The 25,641-nt window shown below is 49.2% G+C and overlaps 1 protein-coding gene across 5 annotated transcripts in view; it reads left to right on the top strand.

Moving 5' to 3' along the window:
• Nucleotides 1-17,654, top strand: part of LEF1 (lymphoid enhancer binding factor 1) — a 115,231-nt gene extending 97,577 nt beyond the window's left edge. For 2 of the 5 annotated variants that reach the window (XM_046656319.1, XM_046656316.1), the window contains 3 exons: nucleotides 947-995; nucleotides 1,624-1,664; nucleotides 16,475-17,654. In XM_046656319.1, coding sequence (XP_046512275.1) covers nucleotides 947-995; nucleotides 1,624-1,658 — 84 coding nt within the window. In that variant the 3' untranslated portion in view covers nucleotides 1,659-1,664; nucleotides 16,475-17,654. The remainder of the gene's footprint in view (nucleotides 1-946; nucleotides 996-1,623; nucleotides 1,665-16,474) is intronic. The other 3 variants (XM_046656318.1, XM_046656315.1, XM_046656317.1) reach the window with 2 other exon arrangements.
• The last annotated feature ends 7,987 nt before the right edge of the window (nucleotides 17,655-25,641 follow it).

Below are 25,641 nucleotides of genomic sequence, written 5' to 3'. Positions count from 1 at the left end.
GCCTCCGTGTTTGTGAGGATAGTTTCAGTCAACTTTCCAAAGCTTTAAAGCCTCAATGGTCAGGTCACATGACACGAAGAAAAACTATCTTTTATATACTTACACAGTACATTCAGTATGATCTTATTTTCATTTTTCGTGTGTTAATGTGATTATTACGGCAGACATAAGATAGAGATACTGGATGTGGTATGTGTTTTCTTCCAGTTATTTGAAAATACCATCCTAATCCAGGTTGGTCATTTACTCTTCATATAAATCAAATATATGCCATGTCTGTGCCCTTTTACAGTTATCGTTTGAGGGCAAAGTAATTATGAAGAAAAACGGAAAATTAGACCACTATTAAATGGGACCTAAAGTTGTCAATTGGTGGTTAAAGTGATTTTGAAATGTATTGAAATGTAAAGTTGCATACATATCCACGTCACTGTGTCTGTGTTAGGAAGCCAGGTCCTCACCTGCCAGTAATAGTCTTCCCCGTACGCTGCTCTCGGTGGTCACGTCCTGCCTGTGCCATGGGGCCGGCGCCTCAGTTAGCGTTGGGATCGTTTAATTACATGGTGGGATTCACAGCGAGGAGGCCCCACCATGAACACCACTGGGAGTGGGTTCCGCATGTGGTGGTTCGTAATGGAAGGCAGGCCTCCCAGTGGGCTTTCCTCGGAGGCAACTCTGGGGCCACAGCCCTGGGATGTCACGCTCCTGGTATGAATGTGAGACGGCTCCCACGTCAGTACTGAGGATGCTGACTGTGAAGCTGTGGAGGCAGAGGGCACAGAGAGGGAGGACCCATCTTCTCTCTCCCTCGCGCTGGCTGTTTCTTGGGAAATGGGAGAGAGAGGGAGGGCGAGGCTCTTTTCCTCTCTGAGGACCCCCTGCCTGTCGTGTGTCATGTCCAGCCCCATGCTCACAGTCTGTAACGTGACATGTGCCTCTCTTCCAGGGTAAGAAGAAGAAGAGGAAGAGAGAGAAGCTGCAGGAGTCCACGTCAGGTAGGCGCCGTGCACTTGCAGCCCGTTCCTGCTAGGCGGCCTGCTCTGTCCACACACTGCTTTATCCTCTGCTGTGACTCGTGATTCTTCACTCTGCTTTTCTTCCTGAAATTCCTTAAATGTGTTTAAAAGACCTTTCTTTTAAATGTGAAGGTGCCTCTAAAGCTCCTTCCCGAACCCTGTCATCTGGAGTCCTGGTTGTTGACTGTGGTTGTTTTTCATTCTATTTTTGCTTTTATTGTCTTTGTTTTCTTTGCTTGAACACTTCTGCTGTTTTTCTATTTGCAAAACTCACAAGAATATTTTTTGTGATGATTCTCTAATGTGCTGCTACCTATGTCCCCTTGAGAATCCTTTCTGTGGTTTGGGTTGTTTAAAAATGGCAAACATGATGTTAGGGTTGACCTTTCCTGTCTGTTAATTCAAGGCATCGATCACTGAGGTCCTGTTTATGTCCCCTTTTTCTTTCATTAAAAATAAGGCCCCTACTTGTGCTGCACAGATAAAAATGGCCGGTATAAGAACCATGAAAAGTAAAGCAGACAAGTGCACACGATGTTGTAGCTGCTGTTTGCAATGTACAAAACCCTCTTCAATAAAAGTTTGTTAAAGACACAATTTTCTGCAGGTACAGGTCCCAGAATGACAGCTGCCTACATCTGAAACATGGTAAGAACGACTCTCTGGTCCTTCTGCTGACGTTGGGTGTAAACAGAGGCACGTGCTTGTGGCTCTTCTTGCTCACACCAATGCCATTCGACATCGCTCCTTTAAGAAGAAACTCCACCAAGTCAAATTAGCTCTTTAAAAAATCCGATGGTTTTGATACCAGCTGGGTGTTTGCGATGTGGCATGTAGCACGTCTTCCTCTTCTTCCCTTTCTGCCCCTTTGATCTTTCTCCATCGCCTCCCCGATCTTCTCTGCCATTCCTTGCTGACCAGTGGCAAATCCACCTGCTTAACGACAAGAACAGAAACCATCCAGCACAGTGCTGTCTTACTCTGCCAGCCAGGGCTGCGTGTGAGGAGCCCGGCCTGCACCAGCCCGGGTCGCAGCAGGTCTTGCTCTGTAGACGTCTTCCCAATTGAGATGATAATAGACATTTAAAAGGAACCTGCTTGTTTCTAATAAGAAAGATAGGTGTGCTTCATTTTTTCTGTTATTGAAAAATACGGCCTGGGCGCTTATTTTAGTAACTGTGTTCTGCTACTGAGAGTGTTTCATTATTGGTAACCATTGCTAGATCTCACTCTAGTATTGATAGGTAATGTTTATTTCATTTCTTTTTGCTATAATTGTCTTATGCTGACCACGTGAGCACCAGCCCAGGTGGGAACCTGGCTTTGAACCTGGCTCCCTCTCCAGGGCTAACATCCAGGGCCTGTCAGTTCTCTTCTGAGTCTGTCTTGAGTCTCACTTTCCTCTCACACTCATCGCTGCCACAGCCCCAGCTCAGGTGCTCAAATTTCCCATCTGGATTATCGTAAGAGCCTTGGGATAATTTCCCTGCTCCAGACTTCCTTCCTGCCAGTTCATCCTCCCTGTTGCTCCCAGAGGGATTTGCTAAAACACAGGTTGCTTGTGTCACTTCCCGACTTGCAGACAGCCAGTGCTTTTCACAGTCTGCAAACTGAAGTGCAGACCCCGACGTGCGGATCTGCCCCCACCCACCCCCCCAGTCCTGCCTTTGCTCACTCTTGCCCTCGGCCTCTCCTTGCCTCCACCCGAGCTCTTCTGAGTCCCATGCTCAGTCCAGACTAAATTATTAGCAGTTTCCCAAATAGATGTCAGCCGCCACACCTGCTGCCCGCCCCTGTGCTTGGACCCCGGCTCCCCTGCCGGAGGACGGATGCTCTGCACACTCTGTCTTAGAAGAAGAGCGTTGGCCTGCAGGTCATCTGGTTCTTGGCTAGAACCGGAGGAGCCCACTCAATCTTTTAGAACTTAATTTTGGTGCTGAAATTTCAGCGGACTTTGCAAAGGAGCCTGCAGAGGTTTTTGGTACCAGGTAGATCTGAGTTTCAGATCAGCTGTTTGCCAGGGCGATCTGCTTCAGCTTTCTCATCGCTTTTCTCATCCGTGAGACGGGAATAACACCACCGACCCCCGCACTGTCTGCGTGTCATCCTTGCCCCCATGTCCCTCCACCCCTTACCACGCTCACTCGGCCTCAGCTTCCTGAGCTCTGGTCAGGCTCCCCAGGTTCTTCAAAATTCCATCATTGTAGTTTTTGGATATCAAAACTCTTCTAAACTAATGCTGAGAGGCAGGCTTTTCTTCGAGTGAAAAGACGATCATCCCTTCATAGGTGACCAAACAAGGTACCCAAAAATATGGCAGACCATGTCCATATTTAACTTCACATCTGTGAATCGCGGCCTCTTCTGAGCTGGCCTCCCTGCCCCTGGGAGCTCCTGGCGTCCCAGCGGAAGTTATTCCAGTAGCGAGCACATACACAGGCTTCTGCATTATGGTTTTTTTTGCATTTTTGTCCTCTTAATGACTGAGCACGTGGGTGAGGACAGAGTCCTTCCACGCTCCGCCTCTAAGTGGAAAACCCTCCGAGTGCGATGTGCTCGGGGCCACATTCGTTGATTTATACTCCATCTTTGGTTTGCACCAAATCTTTAATGCTATTTCTATTAAAAATCACACAGAAATGTATTTCTTTACTTCAGACTTTGGTATTCGATTTTATGTCCTTACTGGTGAACACATGTATTTTAGAGTCGAAGACTGGGCTGAGTGTATCTTTCTCCTAGGATGTATCCCAAACATCTTTCTTTTTTTTAATTAAGATTATGATAGTTAACAACCTTGTGAAATTACAGTTGTACATCATTATTGTCATGTTGTAGGTACACCACTTCACCCCTTGTGCCCTCCCCCCACCCCCCCTTTCCCCTGGTAACCACTGATCAGTTCTCTTTGTCTATATGTTAACTACCACCTATGAGTGGAGTCATACAGAGTTCGTCTTTCTCTGTCTGGCTTATTTCACTCAACATAATACCCTCAAGGTCTATCCATGTTGTTGTGAGTGGAACGACTTTGTCCTTTTTTATGGCTGAGTAGTACTCCATTGTACATATATACCATATCTTCTTTATCCAATCATCAGTTGCTGGGCGCTTAGGTTGGTTCCATGACTTGGCTATTGTGAATAATGCTGCAATGAACATAGGGGTCCATGGGACTTTTGGAATTGCTGATTTCAGGTTCTTAGGATAGATACCCAGTAGTGGGATGGCTGGGTCATAAGATATTCTATTTTTAACTTTTTGAGAAATCTCCATACTGTTTTCCATAGTGGCTGCACCAGTTTGCATTCCCACCAACAGTATATGAGGGTTCCTTTTTCTCCACAGCCTCTCCAACATTTGTCACTCTTGGTTTTGGATATTTTTGCCATTCTAACAGGTGTAAGGTGATACCTTAGTGTAGTTTTGATTTGCATTTCCCTGATGATTAGTGATGATGAGCATCTTTTCATGTGTCTATTTGCCATCCATATATCTTCTTTGGAGAAATGTCTGTTCATGTCTCCTGCCCATTTTATGATTGGGTTGTTTGATTTTTTGTTGTTGAGTTGTGTGAGTTCTTTATATGTTATGGAGATTAACCCTTTGTCAGATAAATAACTTGTAAATATTTTTTCCCAATTAGTGGGCTGTTTTTTTGTTTCAATCCTGTTTTCCCTTGCCTTGAAGAAGCTCTTTAGTCTGATAAAGTCCCATTTGTTTATTCTTTCTATTGTTTCCCTCGTCTGAGGGGTTATGGTATCCAAAAAGATTCTTTTGAAGCTGATGTCAAAGAGTGTACTGCCTATATTCTCTTCTAGAAGACTTATTGTTTCAGGCCTAATCTTTAGGTCTTTGATCCATTTTGAGTTTATTTTAGTGAATGGTGAAAAAGAATGGTCGATTTTCATTCTTTTACATGTGGCTGTCCAGTTTTCCCAGCACCGTTTGTTGAAGAGACTTTCTTTCCTCCATTGTAGGCCCTCAGCTCCTTTGTCGAAGATTAGCTGTCCATAGATGTGTGGTTTTATTTCTGGGCTTTCAATTCTGTTCCATAGATTTGTGCACCAGTTTTTGTACCAGTACCGTGCTGTTTTGATTACTGTAGCTTTGTAGTATGTTTTGAAGTCAGGGATTGTGATGCCTCCAGCTTTGTTCTTTCTCAGGATTGCTGTAGCAATTCTGGGTCTTTCGTTGCCCCATATGAATTTTTAGGATGTATCCCAAACATCTTTTTTCTTTTTTAAAAAGAAAATAACTCACAGCTGTCATTGTACTTTCTTGTCACTTATTTTTTCTCAAGGTTGTAGTGTCCCCTCTGCTCTAACCAGAAAAACAAAACAGTGCCCCTCCGTCACCAACAGCCTGCTGAGGCTCTTTGGGGGGCTTCACCCAACCCCAGTCTGTGTCCTGGCCCCCTCTCGTTGCTGGGTCAGTCGCAGCGTCTCTCACTGCCAGGAGAGCAGCACTGACTGTCATTTGATAGACTTGTGGAGCAGACGGCCGCTCAGCCTGGCCTTCCTAGAGGTTTCAGGGTGTTAGGGTGATGTGTTCCTACCCCTCCCTGACTCCGAATTTGTTTTAGGCATTCAGAACCTTCTGTGTGTGGCATCCACTTGTTGAGTCATCATCAGCATTTATTAAACACCTGATAAATGCCAGATTGCGTCGTAAGACCTGGAAATGCAGTGTCAGATGAGGCACGAAGGTCCCGCTTCTCGTGGTGCTCACGGTGCTGTGAGGGCAGTGCATAAAAAATGGGCAGACGGTACCAGGGCTGGGATAACAATAAGACGGCTGGTGACTTGGTGGTCTGCTGTAGGCTGGGTGGTCAGGAAGGGCCCTTCTGAGGAAGTGACACTTGGTAATAGTCAGTCGTCATCCCTGAAAAGCAGGGGATGTTCTGTGTATGGCGCTGGAACAGAGCAGTGACAAAGAAATGGAAGACAAGGGACCAAGCGGCGTGTTGTCAGAAGAGCTTAGACTGGGGAGGCGGCCCCGCACACGGTGGCCTGGGGCGGGCAGGAGGGGAAGGCCTGTGTGGTGGCCCCTCAGAGTCCCCGTCCACTCGCTCCCCGTATCTGCACTGCCCCCCAGTGTTGTTAAAGAGACTGCGCCTCCCCTGTACCGCTGTGGCCCTCGCTCCCTGAGCGGTTCCGAGTGCCTGGCAGCCCCTGTGCGATCTTGAGGGTGATGTGGACACGGTGTGGGGGCTCCTCTCCGGTGCCCCCCCTCCTCCCCGGTGGGCCTCTCACGGTCCGGGACTTGGAAGTGGTGCCTCTGCTTTGGGGGCTTGAGTCTCCACTGACGTGATCATATGTGGTCCTTGTTTGCCAGACTGCAGTCTCCTGGTGTGGCTTCACCCCAGAAACAAGCCCACGACAGATAACAGATTTGTTGAGAACCAGTACCGCAGAGAGCGATGTGAAAGCTCCTGCGGCTGGTCCCAGTCCTGGGGAGGGTGCTGAGGTTTGCCTCGGGCCTCTCTTCTGTGAGGTGAGGCCAGCGGAACACGGGGCCCCGGGGCAACAGCGGGACCCCGACAGGAAGCAGTCTCTTTGAGGGGTTTAGTTCTCTCATGTGCACAGTGACACTTCACGCTATCCTGGTGTCCTTGAAGAAAATTCCTGTTAAATTAGATCTTCGAGCTCAGCTGTCCATGTGGAGCTCAGATGCTGGAGTCCCATTGCTCTGAGCTGCCGTGGGGCGGTGAGCCAGGTGGAAAATCCCCCCACTCACGAGGAGACAGCTCTCCTCAGTGCAGACAGGCCCTCTGACAGGTGTCCTGCCCCTTAAAAGATCCATGTGTCTCCTCGAATGTGCTCGTGTTTTGGTGGGACGTGCCTTGCGTCGCCCCCAGCCACTGCGTCCCTGGCCTCCTGTGTTACCCTGCTTGTGCATCATGAGAGGATCCACTCCGGGGAAATCAGGGTCAAAGAGAAATTAGCATTGACCCGGTCTCAACACCTTGCAGCAGCTTTTAGGAGCATTAGAAATGGGATCCATAAAAGACGTTCCTCCTGATTGGAATCAGGAAAGCCTGATTCATCCTTAGCTGTTTGGACTAACTTGTCAGCTGTGGGAATGCTGGGGGCCGAGGCCCGGGGAATGAGGCTGCCCACGTTCTCCTGTGTCCGGCTGGAAGGCCAGGACTGTAAATGCCAATCATTTGTTCACTCTGCCAACACCCAGCGAGGATTGCTCCTGCAAGCCAAGAGCGGCACTGGGGCACTTGTTGATGGATGCTGTCCCTTCCTGGAGAGCTGCCAGTTTAAGAAGATGCAGATATATAAATGGGTAATTATAAGATGTTGTATGCTACGAAGGAGGTGCCTATATTGCATTATGTAAAAATAAAGAGAACAAGAAGTATGTGATCCGAGCAAGATCAAGAAAGGCTTCCTGGAGTAGGTCACATGGGGGCTGTCTGGTCGTGAGGGAATTCTTGGGTTTAACAGCACAGTGATCCAGTTGCTGTGAGTTTCCAGTATTTTGGTATATGTTTGATTTAAAATCTCAAGAGTTAGTCAGAAGTCAGAGATTATCATCAAATACTGAACTTCCCTTTCTTCCTGACTTAATCGAGATTCATAAGGAACTAAAGAAGCAAAGAATTAGGATTTTTGAAAAGCTGGAGAGAATTCTCACTCTGAGTTTACTAATTTAAAAACATAACTTTATGAATTGTTAATAGTTGCTTTAGCAAAACAAATAACGAAAAACGCAGCATCTGGAAATTATATAGGTTGAAAAGAGATTCTTATCATATTTCAGTGTATTTCCTTTGATTATATAACGTCAAAGAGCCAGTTTGAGAGTAGAAACAAGCTATCTTTTTTTGAAAAAAAACACCTCTGGTTGAAACATGGAGATATACATAGATACAGACACACACACTATGATTTTGGCTTCAGCATGATCTTTATCTTGCACTTGCTAAACTGAAAAATTAAGATACATTTTTTACTAAATAAAAACTTCAGCCTTTATTTCCCTGGGGCCAAGAGCTGGTGGGAGAGGAAATTTCTGGTACAGTGTAGAACTGGCAGCACTTGCATTTACATCTTTGAAAAAGTCGTTTCTAGCTTTCCCTTTGATGGGGTTTGGGGACTTGGGGCCTGCCTGCCCAGGTGGCCAGCACCAAGCAGGCCGGGGACGTCCTCAGGACCGTGACCCTGCAGGTCGTGTGGGAGGCCTGCCCTCCAGGAAGCCAGGAGCCGTCCTCACTGTGGTCGGGGGTCTCACGGAGAAAAACGCTTGTTTCCTAGAGTTTTTGTTGCTCACCTTGGTGACTTTGACCCTCCGGCCTGATCTTGGCTCTCAATTCTGCTCCATGAGCGCAGATGTCGTCACCCACATGAAGCGTCACTAAGCCTCCGGGTGTTTGCCTCTGGGTCCCTGTGTCTAGTTAGAAGCAAAGCCATGCTCTTACAGAATCCTCAAGGTGGAGGCACCTAGAGAAACTTGAGGCTTGTCCACAATCTCGGAGTGAAATTCAAGTGTTGACGACGAGACAGTGAAACAGTGACCCCTGTTCTCCACCCTCATGTTCGTGTCACACGCTGGGGCGCTGAGAGACGCAAGCCCTTAGGAAGCCCCTGGCCCGGAATTCTCACTCAACAAGCAGGAGACGCAGGGGTTCGACTCGTGGGAGGGAGCGTCATATCAGGAGGTGATGGCTGTAAGATCAGGTGACGGGGCACAGCAGCGGCAGCGTGGCCTCCACTGGCCAGGTGGCGTTTCCTGGGAAGACGTGCCCCCTGCTCCTTGCTGTCCCAGAGCTCCGCCTGCACGGGTCCTTTGATGGAGGCCCCGTGGGGACCTCCTGGCTGCCATTTTGCCATGGTTAGAGGACAACGGCTGCCGGCCTGCCGTGTGGCTCGGCATCGCCGGGTTACCTGCCCAGGAGCTGGAGGTCTCGATGGCACCTTCCCTGGGCGCGTTCCTGTTGGAGGCAGTGGCCTGCCTGTGTCTCCTTCCTCTTATGTGTGTCCCTAAATCCCTCTAAACATGTCACCAATTCATAGAAGACTTATAGAGAATTGACAAGGCAGTGACACTTGACGACAGTGTTTCGTAGTCAGAACCTTCAATAGGGAGCGTTCAGACATCTGACAGCAAGAGGAGGCCTGGGCACATTGTGCTAAGTGGAGATGGCTGCGTAAGGACACCGTGTAGCTGGACTCAGCCGTGTGCGGACACGGGGTTTCCAGTACTGACGGTTCAGCAGGATGCCCTGTGCACTCACAGACGACGGGCGCCTGGAGGCTTTGGATCACAAGGAGCAGGAACAGCCCGCGCGAGCTTGAGGAGAAGATAGAAATCTGTTTTAAAGATACGGGAGCATCTTGTGCAAGCCAGACAGTAGTGCGCTCAGGCCAGGGAGAGCACTGGAAGACGGCCTTGGGAAGTGTGGCTGTGCTCTCCCTGCCTCGGGCCTGCCCTCTCCCCTCTGCAGGTCCACTCCTTCGGTTCTTTGATCCACACGCGCACGTCTCCCAGGTAGTCTCCCAGAGAGATGCTGAGTTGTTCAAATTCCAGAGGTGGGGCTCTGGTCAGACTTTGACCCCACTCTGTGGTCAGCTGTGGCCAGAGGAGATGGTCACACTGTACAAAGTGGCCATACAAAATACAAGAGCCAGAATTGTGTGTAAGCTGCCTCGGAAAACAGGCTCACAAGGTGGTCATGTGCCGTTAAAAAATACTACAAGAGGGGCCGGCCTGGTGGCACAGTGGTTAAGTTCATATGTTCTGTTTCGGTGGCCCGGGGTTTGCTGGTTTGAATCCCGGGTGCGGACATGGCACCACTTGACAGGCCATGCTGTGGTAGGCATCCCACATGTAAAGCATAGGAAGATGGGCGTGCATGTTAGCTCAGGTCTAGTCTTCCTCAGCAAAAAGAGGAGGATTGGCAGCAGATGTTAACTCAGGGCTAATCGTCCTCAAAAAAAAAAAAACTCAGAGAGAGAAAAGTAAAAGGCTCGTTAGAACACTCTTGAGACATAATATTTAGCAATGTTCGCAAAAGCCCATGAAATTGAGTGAAGATCAGTGCACTTCAGAAGAGTTTACAGAGTAAAAAATTATTTTGGACAGATTCTGTTTAATAGACTGCTCCCTGAGGCATCTGGAACTGTGAGGAGATGAGTCCTTCTGGATGATGGAATTTGCAGAGAATACTAGGTTTACTGCTTTAAGTATCAAAACATGTCATTTTTAATTTTAACTCTTTTGGGTGCAACTCTGTTCCACAGAGTACATGGGAATTAAATATCTCTGAATACCTCACACCATTATTCTACAGTGCATGTAATGTAGCAGCACATACTACATGCTGACAAAGAATTGTTGGCTGCTAGTCTGAATGACCCCAGATTGTGTGGGGTTTTACCAAATCCGCTCTTTATAATTTTTTGTGTCTCCCTTTTCTGTCCGGGACCCTCCCCCTCCCTGCTTGTTCTGTCTGATCCCATGTGGATGTGGGAACCCGAAAACAAAGCTGCTTTGGACAATGTCTACATTAAGAGTTAGATGGCGTCTGGGTGGGGGCTCTCGGAGGGGGCCCCTCTGAGGACGGGATGTGCCGCGTTTGTGCGTGAGTTTCTGGATCGTACTGTGATTGCTTCAGGCTTGTTCACTTCTTTTCCTGGGCTGAGTTCTTTCGAACTGAAGCTGCCAGCTGAGACCCGGACACAAGGGGTCCTGTTTAAAACCGTCTGGCAGCTCTACAAACTCACTTTATTCTTTTTGACAGAATGAGCAAAAAATAGAAAGCATTTCAGTTGAACGCTACTGCTCACTTTTTTGCTGAAGTTTTAATTCACATCTTACCTGAAATTTTCTCAGCTTTCAGATATGTTCTCTGTGAACGTCACACATTTTTTGCTGCGCTTTTGGGATTACTCTTCTCAGCTGTCGTCGTGTTTCTGGAGGCATTCTGTTTCGTAAGAGATACTTTGTAATATTTCAGGAGGGAGATTTCACAGAATTCCCTGTTGGTCTTCACTTTCCACCGGAAGTCCTGTAAAAGCGTGAGTCTCGCTTACTACGCCCAACGTGTTGTGTGAAGTCAGAGCAGCAGGAATGGAACCAGCATTTCTGAGCCACACACCGTGTCCCAGGGCTCTGCGTACATCATCCCCTTCCATCCCCGTGAGGGAGGAGAGGACCCCAGTGGTTGTGTGTGGCCCTGCGGCTGGCAGGCAGCAGGGTCGGGTTAGAATCTGGATCCGTCTGTAACGCCAGGTCCCTGTCTGCCACAGTGACTGACAGTTACGGTGTCCTTGCGATGCCGGGCGCCAGCCAGGCTCACCACACGTGTCATCTCCCTTCAACCTCACAACACACTGAGGTGGAGCGGCTTTACATTTCTGCTTTGCAGATGAGGAAATGGGTTGAGTTGCTCAGGATATCCAGGTGGTCTGACGCAGCCAGGGTTCAGACCCAGCCCGGACTGACTGTCCTGAGTTCACACCCTCAGCCCACGACTCCTTGTCGCCTCCCTGTGCCACATGCACTTGGACAGAGACACACACGCCAGACACAGGCGCAACAGTGGGAACAGTTGGTTTGGGAAAAAAAAAGACAAGTGTGCACTGATCCTGTTGCCTCATTCTTAAAAAGTGAAGTTCGTGGGGCTGGCCTGGTGGTGTAGTGGTTAAGTTTGCGTGCTCCGCTTTGGCAGCCCGGGGTTCACAGGTTCTGATCCTGGGCACAGGCCTGCGCACTGCTCATCAGGCCATGCTGAGATGGTGTCCCACATACAAAATAGAGGAAGATTGGCACAGATGTTAGCTCTGCAACAATCTTCTTCAATCAAAAAGAGGAAGATTGTCACAGATGTTAGCTCAGGGCCAGTCTTCCTCAAAAAAAAAAATTGTGAAGTTTGCATCTTGGTTCTGGGAGAACTTAGAAACATGAGTTGGATGAAGAATGTGCAGTTGGGTAAATGAGGTGGGTCCTGCATAGTTAGTCATTGTCTTCTTGAAGGGCTTCAACTTACAGAACTAAAGTGGAGTTTTGAGGCTCTCTTATGTTGGAAACCTTCCCCTGGAACATTCCTCTGGTGTTGCCAGTGGTAGTCAGGGTCTAGCAGGGAGGCCCAGCCTCCAGTGTGATGTACATCCTCACGGCAGACACACAGCACTGGTCACGAAGAGACACCGGCAGCTCCAGAGAGAAACCAGAAGTCCCCTGGAGTAATTTATTAACAGTCACAGGCCTGCCTCAGCGTCCTCACCGAAGTCTGGTCTCACTGGTCATAGTTCACTTTGAGTGACTGCAGGGGAAGAAGCCGCACAGATTCGGGAGCCAAGCTCAGGGCCGGTGACCCCTCCCTCCCCCAGGTTCTGAGCGTCATCTTGCCTCCAAGCCCGTGGCCAGGACTGACTAGTCTTGACTGCTGGGACTAAGGACTCACTCGGCTGCAGAAACAAGCCTCGGGGCTAACCTTCCTAACCGCGCCTTACCCAGTGTTTGAGAAAAAGGAGAATTAGTTGATAATGCTGCCTGCCAAGGAGCTGACGTTGGCTTTTGTAGGCTGTACTTTCGATCTTAGAGGAGATTTACACTCAAAGTTAACTTCTTAAGCCTTTTGTTCACGTCATCATCCTGCTTTCTTGGGGTGGGCAGCGGTCCAGGCGTAGACCGCCTCCGTGGTGATGGCAGTCTATGACTAGTGATGGACAGACAGACAGGGGGAGGTCGGCAGACAGAGGGACAGAATGAGGGACTTGGCTCCGAGGTGTGGTGGCGAGGCAGGTGTTTGGGGCTCGAGCTCATCCTGCTGCCGGTGGGGGGAGCCCTCAGGCACATGCCTCACCCCGTGCAGTCTGGTTTCCTTATCTGCGAGTGGCACAGCCATGGCGACAACGTGACACTGCGTGTGAAGGACCTGCCCTGGGGCCTGCACCTCATTGGGCAGCGTTTTTCTTCCTTTCCCTCACCAGCTTCTCGCAGACAAGGCCGCCTCGAGGTCAGCGGGGCTGTAAGACACGTGGAACCAGGAGACAGGGTGCCCTCTAGGGTCACCTCAGGCCAGTCACCTGTGACCGTGTGCCTCAAGTCTCCTCTAAAGACGAGCTCGGGCCCGCTTGCTCCCTGCTCGGGCGGTCTGCCCTGCTCATCCTCGGACAGGCGTGGTCACGCCCTGGAACAGAGGCTGCCGTTGGTTTCCCCAGGGAGGCGGGCAGCCCAGGGCTGGGGCACGAGGCGTGTGCTGGGCCCCGGAAGGCAGTTTTTGCGATAAAGTCGGCCTCTGTTCACCTCTCACAAAACTCATCTGATAGCCCCTGCTCCAATTTCACAGTGTAACTGAACACATTTGTGAGTCTCTGCTCCTTGCCAGTAGCATCCTGGGGCGGGAGGAAGGATGTTGCACTGCAGACCTCCTCTCTCGATTCCTTGCTGGTTCCGCACAAGGAGGCAATGTTACCTGATGCCAAGGGGGTCTTCGCTTGTGGGTCCTCCAGACCAGCACTGCTGCCCCCAGCTTGGCCTGAATGGACCAAGTGAGTCCTGGGTCACGTGCTGACCCTCCTCCTGTCGTGCCGGGAGCAGCCTGGGGGAGGGGGCTGGGCTTGGGCCCCCAGGATTCCCAGGGAATCCTATGTTTGGGCCCAGGGAGGAATTTCCCCTTCCCTTTCATCACTTCTTGTGAGTGGAGGCCTGGAAAGCCTGATGCCTCAGAGCCAGGGCCACGTATCCCCCAAAATAGGTCCATCTGGAGATCTTCAGATTCCCCTTTCCCACTTGGGCTCTTAATAAGTGGCTCTGCCCATTTGGGTGGCGGGATATTTTGTTAAGATGGGCGTTTGGTCCAGGAAAGCTTCATGAGTTTCAGCTGGATGGTGGGGGAGGGGGGGTCATCTTGTGCCCCCTTCAGATGTGCTCTGAAAACGGCCTGCCCGCTGACGCTGGCAGAGGGAGCCCGCCTCAGTGTGGAGACGGCCTGCTGCCCTGGCTGGAGCGGTGACTGCCGACCCCGATTGCCCCTGCTCCACTGCAGGCCCGGCCCGGCTCCACCATGGCCCCCCAGTGAAGCCTTAGATGTGGGAAGGCTCCAGTCTTCGGAGCCTCATGCCTGTGGTTTCTTGAAAAGAATCTTGATTTGACCTGCTTTGTGTCTGTGAAGCAACACTGGAAGGCCCCCAGTTGCCTTGGAATTGCTCCCAGTTGCAGGCAAGACTTGTCAACCCTGACGACCCTCTCTTTCAAAGGGGCAAGTGGGTTCAGACAGGCTGATTTGATAGAGAGACGGTTTCTCTGCCAGTTTCCTTCGGTGCTTGTCCCCTGTTGGGAGAGCATCCCCAGGGGGGAGTCGTCCTAGGTTGGCAGCTGCACAGAGGTCTCTGGAGCCAGCTCTCCAAGAGGGTTTGTGACGGTGGGAAGACGGGAGATGAGAGAGAAACAGCTTCATTGGAGATGCTGAGATTCTTTCCAGGGAAGCTGCGTGTTATCCTTGCAGTAAATGGCCACTGTGGACAACCAAGTTCATTTTCATAATTATGTCACTGTTCAGCCCAAGAAGGGAGGAGGAGAGGGCACTTTGGGGTGACGTGAGGAGGGGAGAGGAGGACCCGCTGAGCCGGGAGGGCAGGGTGCTAGAGCCCTGCTCGGGAGTGGGGACCACTGCACAGCCCCTGAAGCTGGGTCTTCACATCCCTTCGGGTCAGCCTGCGGCTGCAGGTGGGGACAGATCCCAGCAGAAGGGCAGTTTGTCCCCTTCAGCAAGCAGACATTCCTGGCTGCTAGTGGCAGGTCGGTTCTGAGTCACAGCACCTGCCTCAGGCTGCTGTGTGCTCCCAGCCCAGGGCTGTAAGGCTGTTCCTCGTCAGCAGGCGCAGCCTGGACCGAACCTTTGAAAACCTGCCGCAGAAGCCGGTGTAGGTCGGGATCTGCGGCACTTCCCCACCGTCCTGCTCTGCTCCCTTCTCCTTGGAAAGGCAGGGCCCTCCGCAGCTCCTTGATGCTCTGTGTGAAGGATCTGTACGTGCTTAAATTTTAAAAACCACGCCGCCGCAGTGTGTGTTTTCCTATTCCACAGGGAGAGGTGGACTTTCTGGCAGGTAGGAACTGCGGTGGTCGTGGAGGACCTCCTCGGCTGGGCTGACAGCGTTCCCGGGCTGATTTCCGCCGCTCTGTCTTTGTTGGTTTGTTTTTTTAGTCACTGCCCAGATACAGTTTCTTGCCCGAGCCCATCCGTCAGCGGGCGACAGCATTGGCTGTAGCTGCAGTAATAAGAGTCATGGTCAGCACGCAGCGAGGGATGGTGGCTAGCCCCGATGACAGGCTTGCGGAGCGCCGTGCGCCTTCTGAGCACCGAGCCAGGGCCCACAGCAGCCCCCGGGGCAGCCCCTCCCAGTCCCATGCTGCAGCCCCGTCTCCTTCCGTGAACAGCACCTTGTAGGCTGTAACTCACCATCCAAGGTCTAACTTTCATTATTCGACTATTTCAAAGCTACCTTCCGCTTCTCCTTTAATGTCTCTTTCCACTCACTTAAATAAAAAGCATGAAGAAATCCACTGTTATTTAGAATTAACTTTTTAAAGCCAGCGTCTGCTAGTAGCACAGACAGTGCACAGGCAGAGAGCTGGGACTCGCCTGAGGCTGGCAAGGAGCCAGGTAGGGAAGGCAGCCCCCCCAGGCCAGAGCCGGGGCAGACGCTCTCTGGAGGGAAGGGACTGAGCTTGGGGATGTGTCCACTTTCCTTGTGTCTTTGTCTCATTTTATTACAATGTCACATTGTAGTCACTTTTTAGAATCTCAGATCGTTAAAGCTTGTGGGACTTAGGGATTCTTCTTTTGAAAGTCGTCACCATCAGCAATATCTAACAGTTACCTAAGGACTTGCCGAGTGTACACGCCAGGGCTGCCATCAGAGAACCCAGCTGTGAAGGAAACGCATCTGGAGAATTGCAAAGTCTTAAGTCAAAATCGAGCAGCTCGTGCTCCTCACACTGAAGACGAGTGGAGCGGGCACAGCCCGTGGCGGAGTGTGCGGTGCGCCGGCTCCAAGTGTGGCCTCGTCCTGTGTAAAGCCACACGACAGCTCCCCACAGTGGACTAAAAAGTCCAGACACTTGAGAAGGGCCCGTCTTCCCCTGATCTGGCCATTGGCTGCCGTTCTGATTCACATTTGGCCGTACCCTGCTGATGTTTTCCAAACACGTTTTTTCGTACCGTGACTCGTTCAGTGCACTTCACATCATAACCCCGTACGTATAGACACACACACGGAACCAAAGTGAACATTGCAGCGAAGTGTCCTCATTCTCTAACGTGGTCCGAGGCTTTGGGGCTACCGCAGGGCAGTCCGGGTTAGCCACCACCAAGTCAGTGAAGTGGAGTCATGACGTGCGGGGGTCTTAAGACGCATGCTGCGTGCGACGGAGGTTAAACTCTTTTACGGGCCTGTGGCAGATTCACACTAACAGCGTTTCATTTGTTCCCTCTCGAGGTGGAAAACGAAGCTCATTCCCGACGTGCAAAGCCAAGGCAGCGACCCCGGGGCCTCTGCTGGAGATGGAAGCTTGTTGAAAACCCAGACTGTGTCCAGGGCTTGCCCAGTCGACCCCAAAGGAGAATTGACACCAACTTCACCCTGAGGTCACTGCTAGAGACGCTGATCCACAAAGACAATCACTGCCAACCCCCCTTCATCTACTGCAAGAGCCAAGTTCCAAAATAAAGCGTAAAGGATTTTTTAGAAGAAAAGTAAAAAGCACATGAGAATGCTGGCAGGCCCTGGGTCAGCTGAGCAGCTTTCCCCCTCAGCTCCGCTGTGCACTTCCCAGAGCATCTCGCGTCCGTACCTGAACCCTTGGGCGAGGACAGTAACTCTGCGTTCGCCTGCCTCGAGCAACTGGAGCGGGCAGCCCGCACACCCACCTGCGACCCCGCGGGGGATTTGGTGCAGGAGTTCCCTCTTCGTTTGCCTCTTCGTTTCTCTTTGGCCTCCTTTCTCAAGCTTTTCTTTAACAGTGCAAAAGGATCAATCTTGTTTGCTTCTTTTTTTTAAACTTGAATTTTTTTAATTTACACTTTTTAGTTTTAACTTTGTTGTATATTTTGCTAGCTATGAGCTTTGAAGTAAAATTCAAAAATCTGGAAAAGTTTGAAATAAAAACGAAATGAAAAGAAGTCTTTTTTTGAGCGACATCTTATCCGATGAGTGGCTTCTCTGTGATCACCTGTCACGATTCGTGGCCTCCCTCTTGGTCGAGTGTTCGGCAGAGCCACGTAAATGCAACAGCCACGTCCACTCTGCTGGGAGCAGACGGAGTCCTGTTTCGTTTTATTTTCTGCCGGTCTCTTCTTTTTTTAAACAGTAACCCTTCCCAGATAGTGTCAGCCGACCCGTTTGCAGTGAATTTTCATTTCCTTCCTTCTTGCCCCTTGTTGTAAAAAGCCCAGCACTTGAATTGTTCTTACTTTAAATGTTCTGTATTTGTATCTGTTTTTATTAACCGATTAGTGGGATTTTATGCCAGTTGTTAAAATGAGCAATGATGTACCCATTTTTTTTTAAATAGCAAGGCACAGCCTTCGCCCCAAACTGTCATCTAACGTTTGTCATTCCAGTTTGAGTTAATGTGCTGAGCATTTTTTAAAAGAAGCTTTGTAATAAAACATTAAGAAAAGAAGTGTCATTTTTTTAAAGAGTGGATTTGGTGGTGGTGAACTAATCCGCAGGCCAGGCCGGAACCGGCTTGTCCATGCCGGGGCCGCTGCTGTGGCAGCCTTCTCCAGGGACGGGCCAACGCCTGTCTCCGGGACAGGCAGTCCTCCAAGTTACCTGCACAGCGAGGACCCAGCCGCCTCTTTTCCCAGGTGTGGCTCTAAATCAGGGCCAAAGGGAAGGAGGGAGTCAGCACATTCAGGCGGGACTGATGCTCTTCCTTCAGGGCTCCAGCCGTCAGCCTCAGGCTCTCACGGCAAGTGTGCAGGTGCTTTCCATGGTCGTAGCTCACCGGTTCCCAAACCGGGCTCCCCAAATCAAGGTGTCCCTGTGCTGAAGGTTTTAATTCCCACTCGTTTCCCCAAAGGCACTATTTTCCCAATTTTGAGTTTGTATTCCATAATTTTAAGCTTTTATTATACTAGCATATAAGTTGGTATCTGATTTAGCAAAAACTGTTTTAAGTTTAAAACATCAGTTATTTCGTGGTCTTCCGCGGTGGTTTTCCATCGTTGAGCTACTTAGAACTATCGATATCACTGGTCTAACTTAAATCTCTTGCTGATACTCTGGTTGTTTCCTTTTTTCAACCTTCAGTACAGCTGGGGCGCAGCTGCTGCCACGCTTGTAATCACCCTCCGCCTGCTGCACTTGAAGACTGCCGTTAAATCACACTCCAATTTTTCTTCTCCGGGCTAAGTAACCCCAAGTCCTCCAACCTTTCATCATCGGCCCTTTAATCATTTTCATTACTATCCTCTGGAACCTCTCCAATTCCTCTTCATTTTCATCCTAAAAACTTGAACCAGGGGAGTAAAGCACATTATGTTCAGGAGACCTACTTGTTGTAAAGGTTTCATATTCATTTGAAAATTATCTGAGTTTTCTTAATGTACATGAACCAAGTAGTTACAACTGTCTTAACTGCCTCCATGCTCTTTTCAGGCGTTAACTAGAAAATCCAACCAAATGGGGTGACATCCAAAAAAAGGTGCCGTTTAACTGCTGCTTTTGGGGGGAAAAAAAAGTTACAGTGACACATTGGCTCTTCTGGAACCTAGAAAGGAACTGATTCATAATCAAAGTCTGTTTGTTAAGTGAACAGCAAGCACACGGAGCCCGCTCAGGTCCCGCGCCCTCGGCTCTTCCTCCTCTACGTTTTTATGACAAGGAATGAGTAAACCGTGTTGAAACAGCGGGCTTTGTGGATCCTCTGAGCCAGCTGTTCCTTCCACAAACTTGGTCCCCTCCTAGTTTTCTGTATTTCTTACAGAATAACTTTCCCCACATAACTTTGGTGTCATGACACAGGGCACATTATTGGCCCATTCTGCCAAATTCCTGCTTTGTGCAGGCAGGACTGCCGGGGAAGGAGAGTCAAGAGCCCCCCGGAGGGAGAGAGCAAGGGAAGCATCCCTGGGCCTGTGGGCAGAGGGACACTCCTCCCACCCCTGCTTCTGTTGGATCTGGGAGTGACGTGGCTCCTTGCTGCAGCAAGCTCGGAGCTGAACTGTGTGCCAAGAGAGGAGGATGGGTCGGCTTTCTTTCTGGAAAGAAGAGCCTTTCTGTGAGGTCACAGCTGGCACGCTGGTCCTTACAAAGTGGTGTTTTCCCCCTGGTTTTTGTTTGGTTGCTAGGGTTGCCGGCAGCTACCTGTTTAGCTGGAAGGCACCTTTGAACTGTTTCACAACCACGGCTGTCCTAAGGACAATACTATTTTCCTCTGTAGTTTGCTCTAAGGCTGCAACAATACGAAAACCTCTCATCAAGGGCTCGTGAGCAATAACAAGATGTCTGTGGCTTTCCTTTTCAAGGGGAAAAGTCATGAGGGGAGTAATGCATGGTTTTGACAGAAAAGAGAAACTTAAATTCCACATGACATAGTTGTTCTACAAATTACTTTTCCTATGTCTGACACAGAATGTCGTCTTTCATACATGGAAACCGGGGGAATTTTAAGAGCTGCCCTGTGAAACCTCACTTCTGGTTCTGATAAGAGGTTAATGTCCAAAATAGATAAAGAACTCATACAACTCAAGAGCAAAAAAAAATCCTATTTAAAAATGGGTAGAGGATCTGAATAGACATTTTTCCAAAGGAGACATACAGATGGCCAACAGGTACGTGAAAAGATGCTCAACATTGCTAATCATCAGGGAAATGCCAATCAAAACCACAATGAGATATCACTTCACACCTGTTAGGATGGCTTTTCTCAAAAAGACAAGACAGAAGTGCTGGGAGGATGTGGAGAAAAGGCAGCCCTCGTGCACTGTGGGTGGGAGTGGAAATTGGTGCAGCCACTGTGGGAAACAGTGTGGAGGTTCCTCAAAAAATTACAAATAGAACTACCACATGATCTAGCAATTCCACTTCTGGGTATTTATCCAAAGGAAACAAAAACAGTAACTCGAAAAGACATCCGCACCCCATGTTCATTGCCACATTATTTACAATAGCTAAGACATGGAAACAACCTAAGTGTCCACTGATGGAGCTTGAGGGCATAATGCTGAGTGAAATAAGTTGGAGAAGGCAAATACCATATGATCTCATTTGTTTGTGGAATCTAAAAACAAAACCAAAAAATCCCCAGAACTCATAGATAACAGAACAGACTGGTTGCTGAAGGTGGGGGAGGGATGGGTGGAGGGGGTCAAAAGGCACAAATTTCCAGTTACAAAATAAGTCGTGGGATATAGTGTACAACATGGTGACTAGAGTTGGTAACACCATGTTCATATTTCAAAGTGCCTAAGAGAGTCAATCTTCTAAGTTCTCATCACAAGAAAAAATTTTGTAACTATAATGTGGTGATGGATGTTAACTACACTTATTGTGGTGATCATTGCACAATATAAACAAATGGATTATGTTCACATCTCAAACTAATATAATGTTATATGTCAATTATACCTCAATTTAAAAAACACCTAACTTCTAGGGAGACATACATACATACACACGTAAACTTGAACCGCTTTTTAATAAAAACTGCAGTTTGACTGCAGTTAAGCATCTTAATGTGAATAGAAGGATGCGAGTCTGCTTGCCGCTTACATGAGTGTTGTGGGAACAGCAGGTGCATCCGTGGTGCTGCCTGTCGCTCATGGGGACCATTTGGAAGGTGCTGTTCACTGTCTGATGGGAAAACCTAGAGTATCTTACTCTCCAGCTGGGAGTGGTTCTGAGGGAGAAGAGAAGAAAGGGTGTGCCGAGAGTGCTATTTAAAAGAAACATTACTAGCACAACCAACCGAGCGTAGAACCTTACACTTATGAGGTGATGTGGAATTAGTAACTTAGAGTAGACCTTGAGGAACTCACAAATGAAAACTGGCTCTTTACTCACTTGCCCCTGTGAAGACGTGATGCTCATGTTGTTTGCCATCAGCAGCGTCCTGGATCTCGGTCAACGGGTCTGACAAAGAAAGGGTCGAGGCACTCACTGCATGCATTCTCCTGAGCGCCTGCCCATGGGCTACGCCGAAATGACTGTACACTAGAAAAATGTTTCACTGATGGTGACCCTGCTCGCCATCTGCATCTGCTGTAACGGGCCACATCCTTCTCCCCTGCAGGGCAACGTGGACTTTAGCAAGCAGCTCCCACAGCGGGATGAGGCGCAAAGCCCAGGTTTGGAGTCGCATCGAGCTGGACAGTGTCCACTCCTACAGCTCTTGTGTGGGGCACCCCTCTGAGCACGCTTCCTTGGGGGCTCAGCGAGGGTCTCACTGACCTCGACAAGGGAGGGTGGCAGGTGAATGAGGGAGATGCCAGCACAGAGGAAACCACTAATATGTGAATTTCCCCTCGAATTGTTTTAAATTTCTTGTCCTTCTTAAAAAACGTTTTTGTATTGTCTGTAGCCATAGAACATGTGAGCATAATTCTGCCCATGGAAGCAGTTGGTAACCAGGACTAACCAATCTGTTTTGGAGCAACAATCAAGGAAATACTTATACAAAAGGGACAGAGTCTGGATTTTATTGGGTCATCTACACTGATGTGTTCGTTAAGTATTTTTCCTAATTTATAACCCCGTGAGATGTTACCGGCTAAGTTCATTAAATTCTTGATCTCCTTAATATGTAGGGGAGAAACTGATAGAAAATGTATCATTTCCAGATGGAACGAGAACACTGCATATGAAGACCGAACCGCACAACCGTTCCTCTGTAGTCACAAAGGAATTTGTCACTTTCTCTTCACCTTTAACTGGATAGTCTCAGAACTTGAACTCAGTGCAATCACTGAATTGTGTTCTACGCTGTAATGATACTTTCTCCCATCAGCAAGAAGGTGGGAGGCAACCAGTCAGATGGAGCCCCACAAACTGGCCTGTTTGTTCACACAGGTCCTTTCAGAGATAGCTCAGCCAGCCACTGCTCAGCTGGAGAAGGGAGCACGGTTGCAGTGCAGCCTGCCCTCTGTGCCGGCCCTGGAGACAGCTTGCTGCCCACGGGGTGGACGAGCGCCCAGCAGTGCCTGCGAGCTCTCTCATGTGCCTCCCATGTGCTGGCGTCTGGCACAGACTGTACCTGCCCCAGCTCGAAGGCTCCCGTCAGCTGGCCTGCTCTCTCCTCTGGCACCTAGTCTGAGAGAACTAACCTATCTGGGCAGCCCTTAGAAAAACTGGCCTGTTTGCGTGTCCTCTGGACCCAAATGCAACACTCAACATTGTGGCCACTCCAACTTTCATTCTGAAACTTGACGATGATTGTCTCTTTTCTCCCCTAGAGTCTTTCCCCCGGAACAAGGTCTCTTGGTCAGCAGGCATGGGGAATTTCAAGCGGGGATCAGAGACCCGAGGAGGCTCTGGTTCCCAGGGGAGGGGTGAGCAGGGGCTGCATACTGCCCAGCGGTGAGATGTGCTGTCCCTCCCAGACCTCCCAGCATTTGGGATTACCTGTGCTTTTAACCAAAGGATGCTATGAACTAGTTCTCTCCTAGCAGAAGACGACCCCCAACACATGAGACTCAACAAGAAAGGGAGGACAATAGAGAAAAATCGAGACATCAGCATTCATAACTTTACCATAGGCCTATGACTTGTAACAACGTCATGCCAGCCGCTGGCAGGATCCACCATGAGGCGGAGTGCCAGGGGAGCTGCCTCCCTCTCAGCATCCCCACGCACGGCGGGTCGGCAGATGAGGGTATGTGCACAGGCTCGTCTCCACCAGAACTCGGATGTGGGGCGGCAGCTCTTTGCCGACTCCTTCTGCTGTGCGGCACATTTTCATCTGACACCAGATCAGCAAGAGCGTCTCACTCGGGGAAGCAGCCTGAGGGCAGAGGGCTCTTCTCCCCAGCTGTATTCCGAGGGCTGACCACAGCGGGCCTGGACAACGGCATGCCCGCCCGGTCGCGCCACCCATCCGCACGGTGGAGGCCACGGGTGCTCAGCACCCTCACGCTGCTTTAACATTGAGGCTAAAAAGCTCTGGAAATCTACCCTCCCAGGGTGTAGCCAAGACCTCCACAGAGCTGGGAATGAGCCACTGAGGGGCCCAGCTGTCCGAGCGAGACAGTCTAACGTCTCCTCCTCCCCCAGCACTTGTTTCGGGCTTCAGCTTCCTGTCTTCTGAACCTGGTCTTTCTGCGTCAAGCGGCTGCCGAGGAGGAGTGCTGGCATATGGGGCTCCTGCACTCATCTTTTTACCAGGAGGCCCCACAGCTTGACTTCTAAGACTCTTTAGGAAGACTCGGGCTTGCTCCCAGTCTTCGCCCACGCCCCCAGGTGGAAAATGTCCAGCACTCTCTGTAAGCCTGTGGGTTTTCAGGAAGTATGGCTTTCCTCCAAAGTCGGCAGAGAGAAGGGCGCTGGTCACAACTAGCCCATTAGGCCAGGCAGTGTGCTCGACACCTGATACCCAGCATCTCATTTGGTCCTTGACAAGCCTATGGGATAGGTTCCATCATTTTGCCCATTCTACCAGATATATCCAGAAGACAGATAAGCCCCCTGGGTCACACAGCTAAAGAGGGTGGAGCTGAGCACTAGAACCCTAGTCTGTTTAATTCCAAAGCCCATGGTGTTAATCCTTTATATGGATTAATTCCGTAACAGCTACACTTGGCGATTTTAAATCAAACATTGAATAGAATTTGTATCGATGCAAATTTTCTTTCAGGAGTTAAAATTTGTTCTGCCATAGAAATAAAAACTGCAACTATGAAATGTTGAGATTTACCTTAATAATAGAACTCACACAACCAAATGGGTTGAAAGTACAGCAATGCTTCCACCGTTCAAAGCATTTTTTTAGATTACTATTTATGTCACATCAATGCCTGTTTACAGGAAAATCAGTCCCACAAAATTATAGCCACTCCTTGTATTTTTGGTAAGACTTAATTGGTTAGTGGCTTAGGTTGAAATGTTAAAGGGATTAAAAGAAGGTGGAACAAGACAAAAGCTGGTTTCAAATGTGTGAAAAGTACAACTTGCAAACCCAGAGAGAAAGCCCAATTAGCGCATGTTGTAGGAGCCGTAACTAACGACGTTAGTTCTAGAGTCTCTGACCACCAGTGGCCCAGCCTCAAACGCGTTCTGAAAGCTGGCGTGTTAGAGTGAGCAGGCTTACTATACAATGGCACCCAGTGGGGAATCGTTTTAGACCCCCAGGTGTTTTAGAATGAGGTTCCTCAGTTCCCAGATCTGGTCCCACCAGAGCCCCACGCTGTGCCATTCAACAGCCCTGACTGGAAACAGACCTGACAACTGAGAAGAAGTCGGCCAACTGTTCTCCCTGAGAAACTGTTATTAACAGGGAATCTTACGGACACTGAAGGGCCACCATTCTTATTTTACAAAGACATCTTCATAAGCACTAACACTACCCTCCAGAGAACTCCACCTTCTAAACATAACTGAAATCCAGGTGCTGGCTATGCTCAGAGGCTCAGTTAGTTTTTTTTCAACAAGCCATTTCATCAACTCTATGGGTTTTTTTTATTATTATTATTGAGGTCCTAATAGTTTATAACATTGTGAAATATCAGTTGCATACTGTCAGTCACCATATAAATGTGTCCCTTCACCCTGTGTGCCCACCCCCAACCCCCTTCCCCTCTGGTAACCACTAATCTGTTCTCTGTCCATGTGTTTATCTTCCCCACAAGTGAAATCATGTGAATGTTATGTTTATCTTTCTCTGGTTTATTTTGCTTAACACAATACCCTCATGGTCCATCCATGTTGTTGCATATGGGACGATTTTGTCTTTTTTTATGGCTGAGTAGTATTCCATTGTATATATACCACATCTTTTTTATCCATTCATTAGTCGACTGGCACTTAGGTTGCTTCCACGTCTTGGCTGTTGTGAATGATGCTGCAATGAACATAGAGGTGCATAAGTCTCTTTGAATTGTTGATTTCACATTCTTTGGGTAAATACCCAGTAGTGGGATAGCTGGGTCATATGGTATTTTTATTTTTAATTTTTTGAGAAATCTCCTGTATGTTTGGTTTTTTTTGATTGGCGCCTGAGCTAACATCTGTTGCCAATCTTCTTTTTTTTTCTTTCTTCTTCTCCCCAAAGTCCCCCAGTACATAGCTGTGTATTTTAGTTGTAGGTCCTTCTGGCTCTGCTATGTGGGATGCCGCCTCAGCATGGCCTGATGAGCGGTGCTAGGTCCATGCCCAGGATCTGAACCAGTGAAACCCCATGCTGCCGAAGTGGAGCACACAAACTCAACCCCTTGGCCATGGGGCCGGCCCTCTGGCTTTCTTTTTAATCTCAATTTTCATTTCTATTACAGGACTATAAACATCACTAAGAGGGAAGGCAGGAGAGAAGGGGGAAAGCATCCTCTTGACTAAAAACGGGGAGTTACTTTTGAAATCTGACCCAGACCCCTGGTGCTGTCTGAAGGAGAGTTCAGGGAGGTGAGTGGACAGCAGCAGTGAAGCCAGGCCCTGCTGCTCCGCCCGACTCG

Source organism: Equus quagga, chromosome 3 (genome assembly GCF_021613505.1).
Source record: "Equus quagga isolate Etosha38 chromosome 3, UCLA_HA_Equagga_1.0, whole genome shotgun sequence".
NCBI classification, from domain to species: domain Eukaryota; kingdom Metazoa; phylum Chordata; class Mammalia; order Perissodactyla; family Equidae; genus Equus; species Equus quagga.
This window is presented reverse-complemented; position numbering and strand designations above follow the sequence as displayed.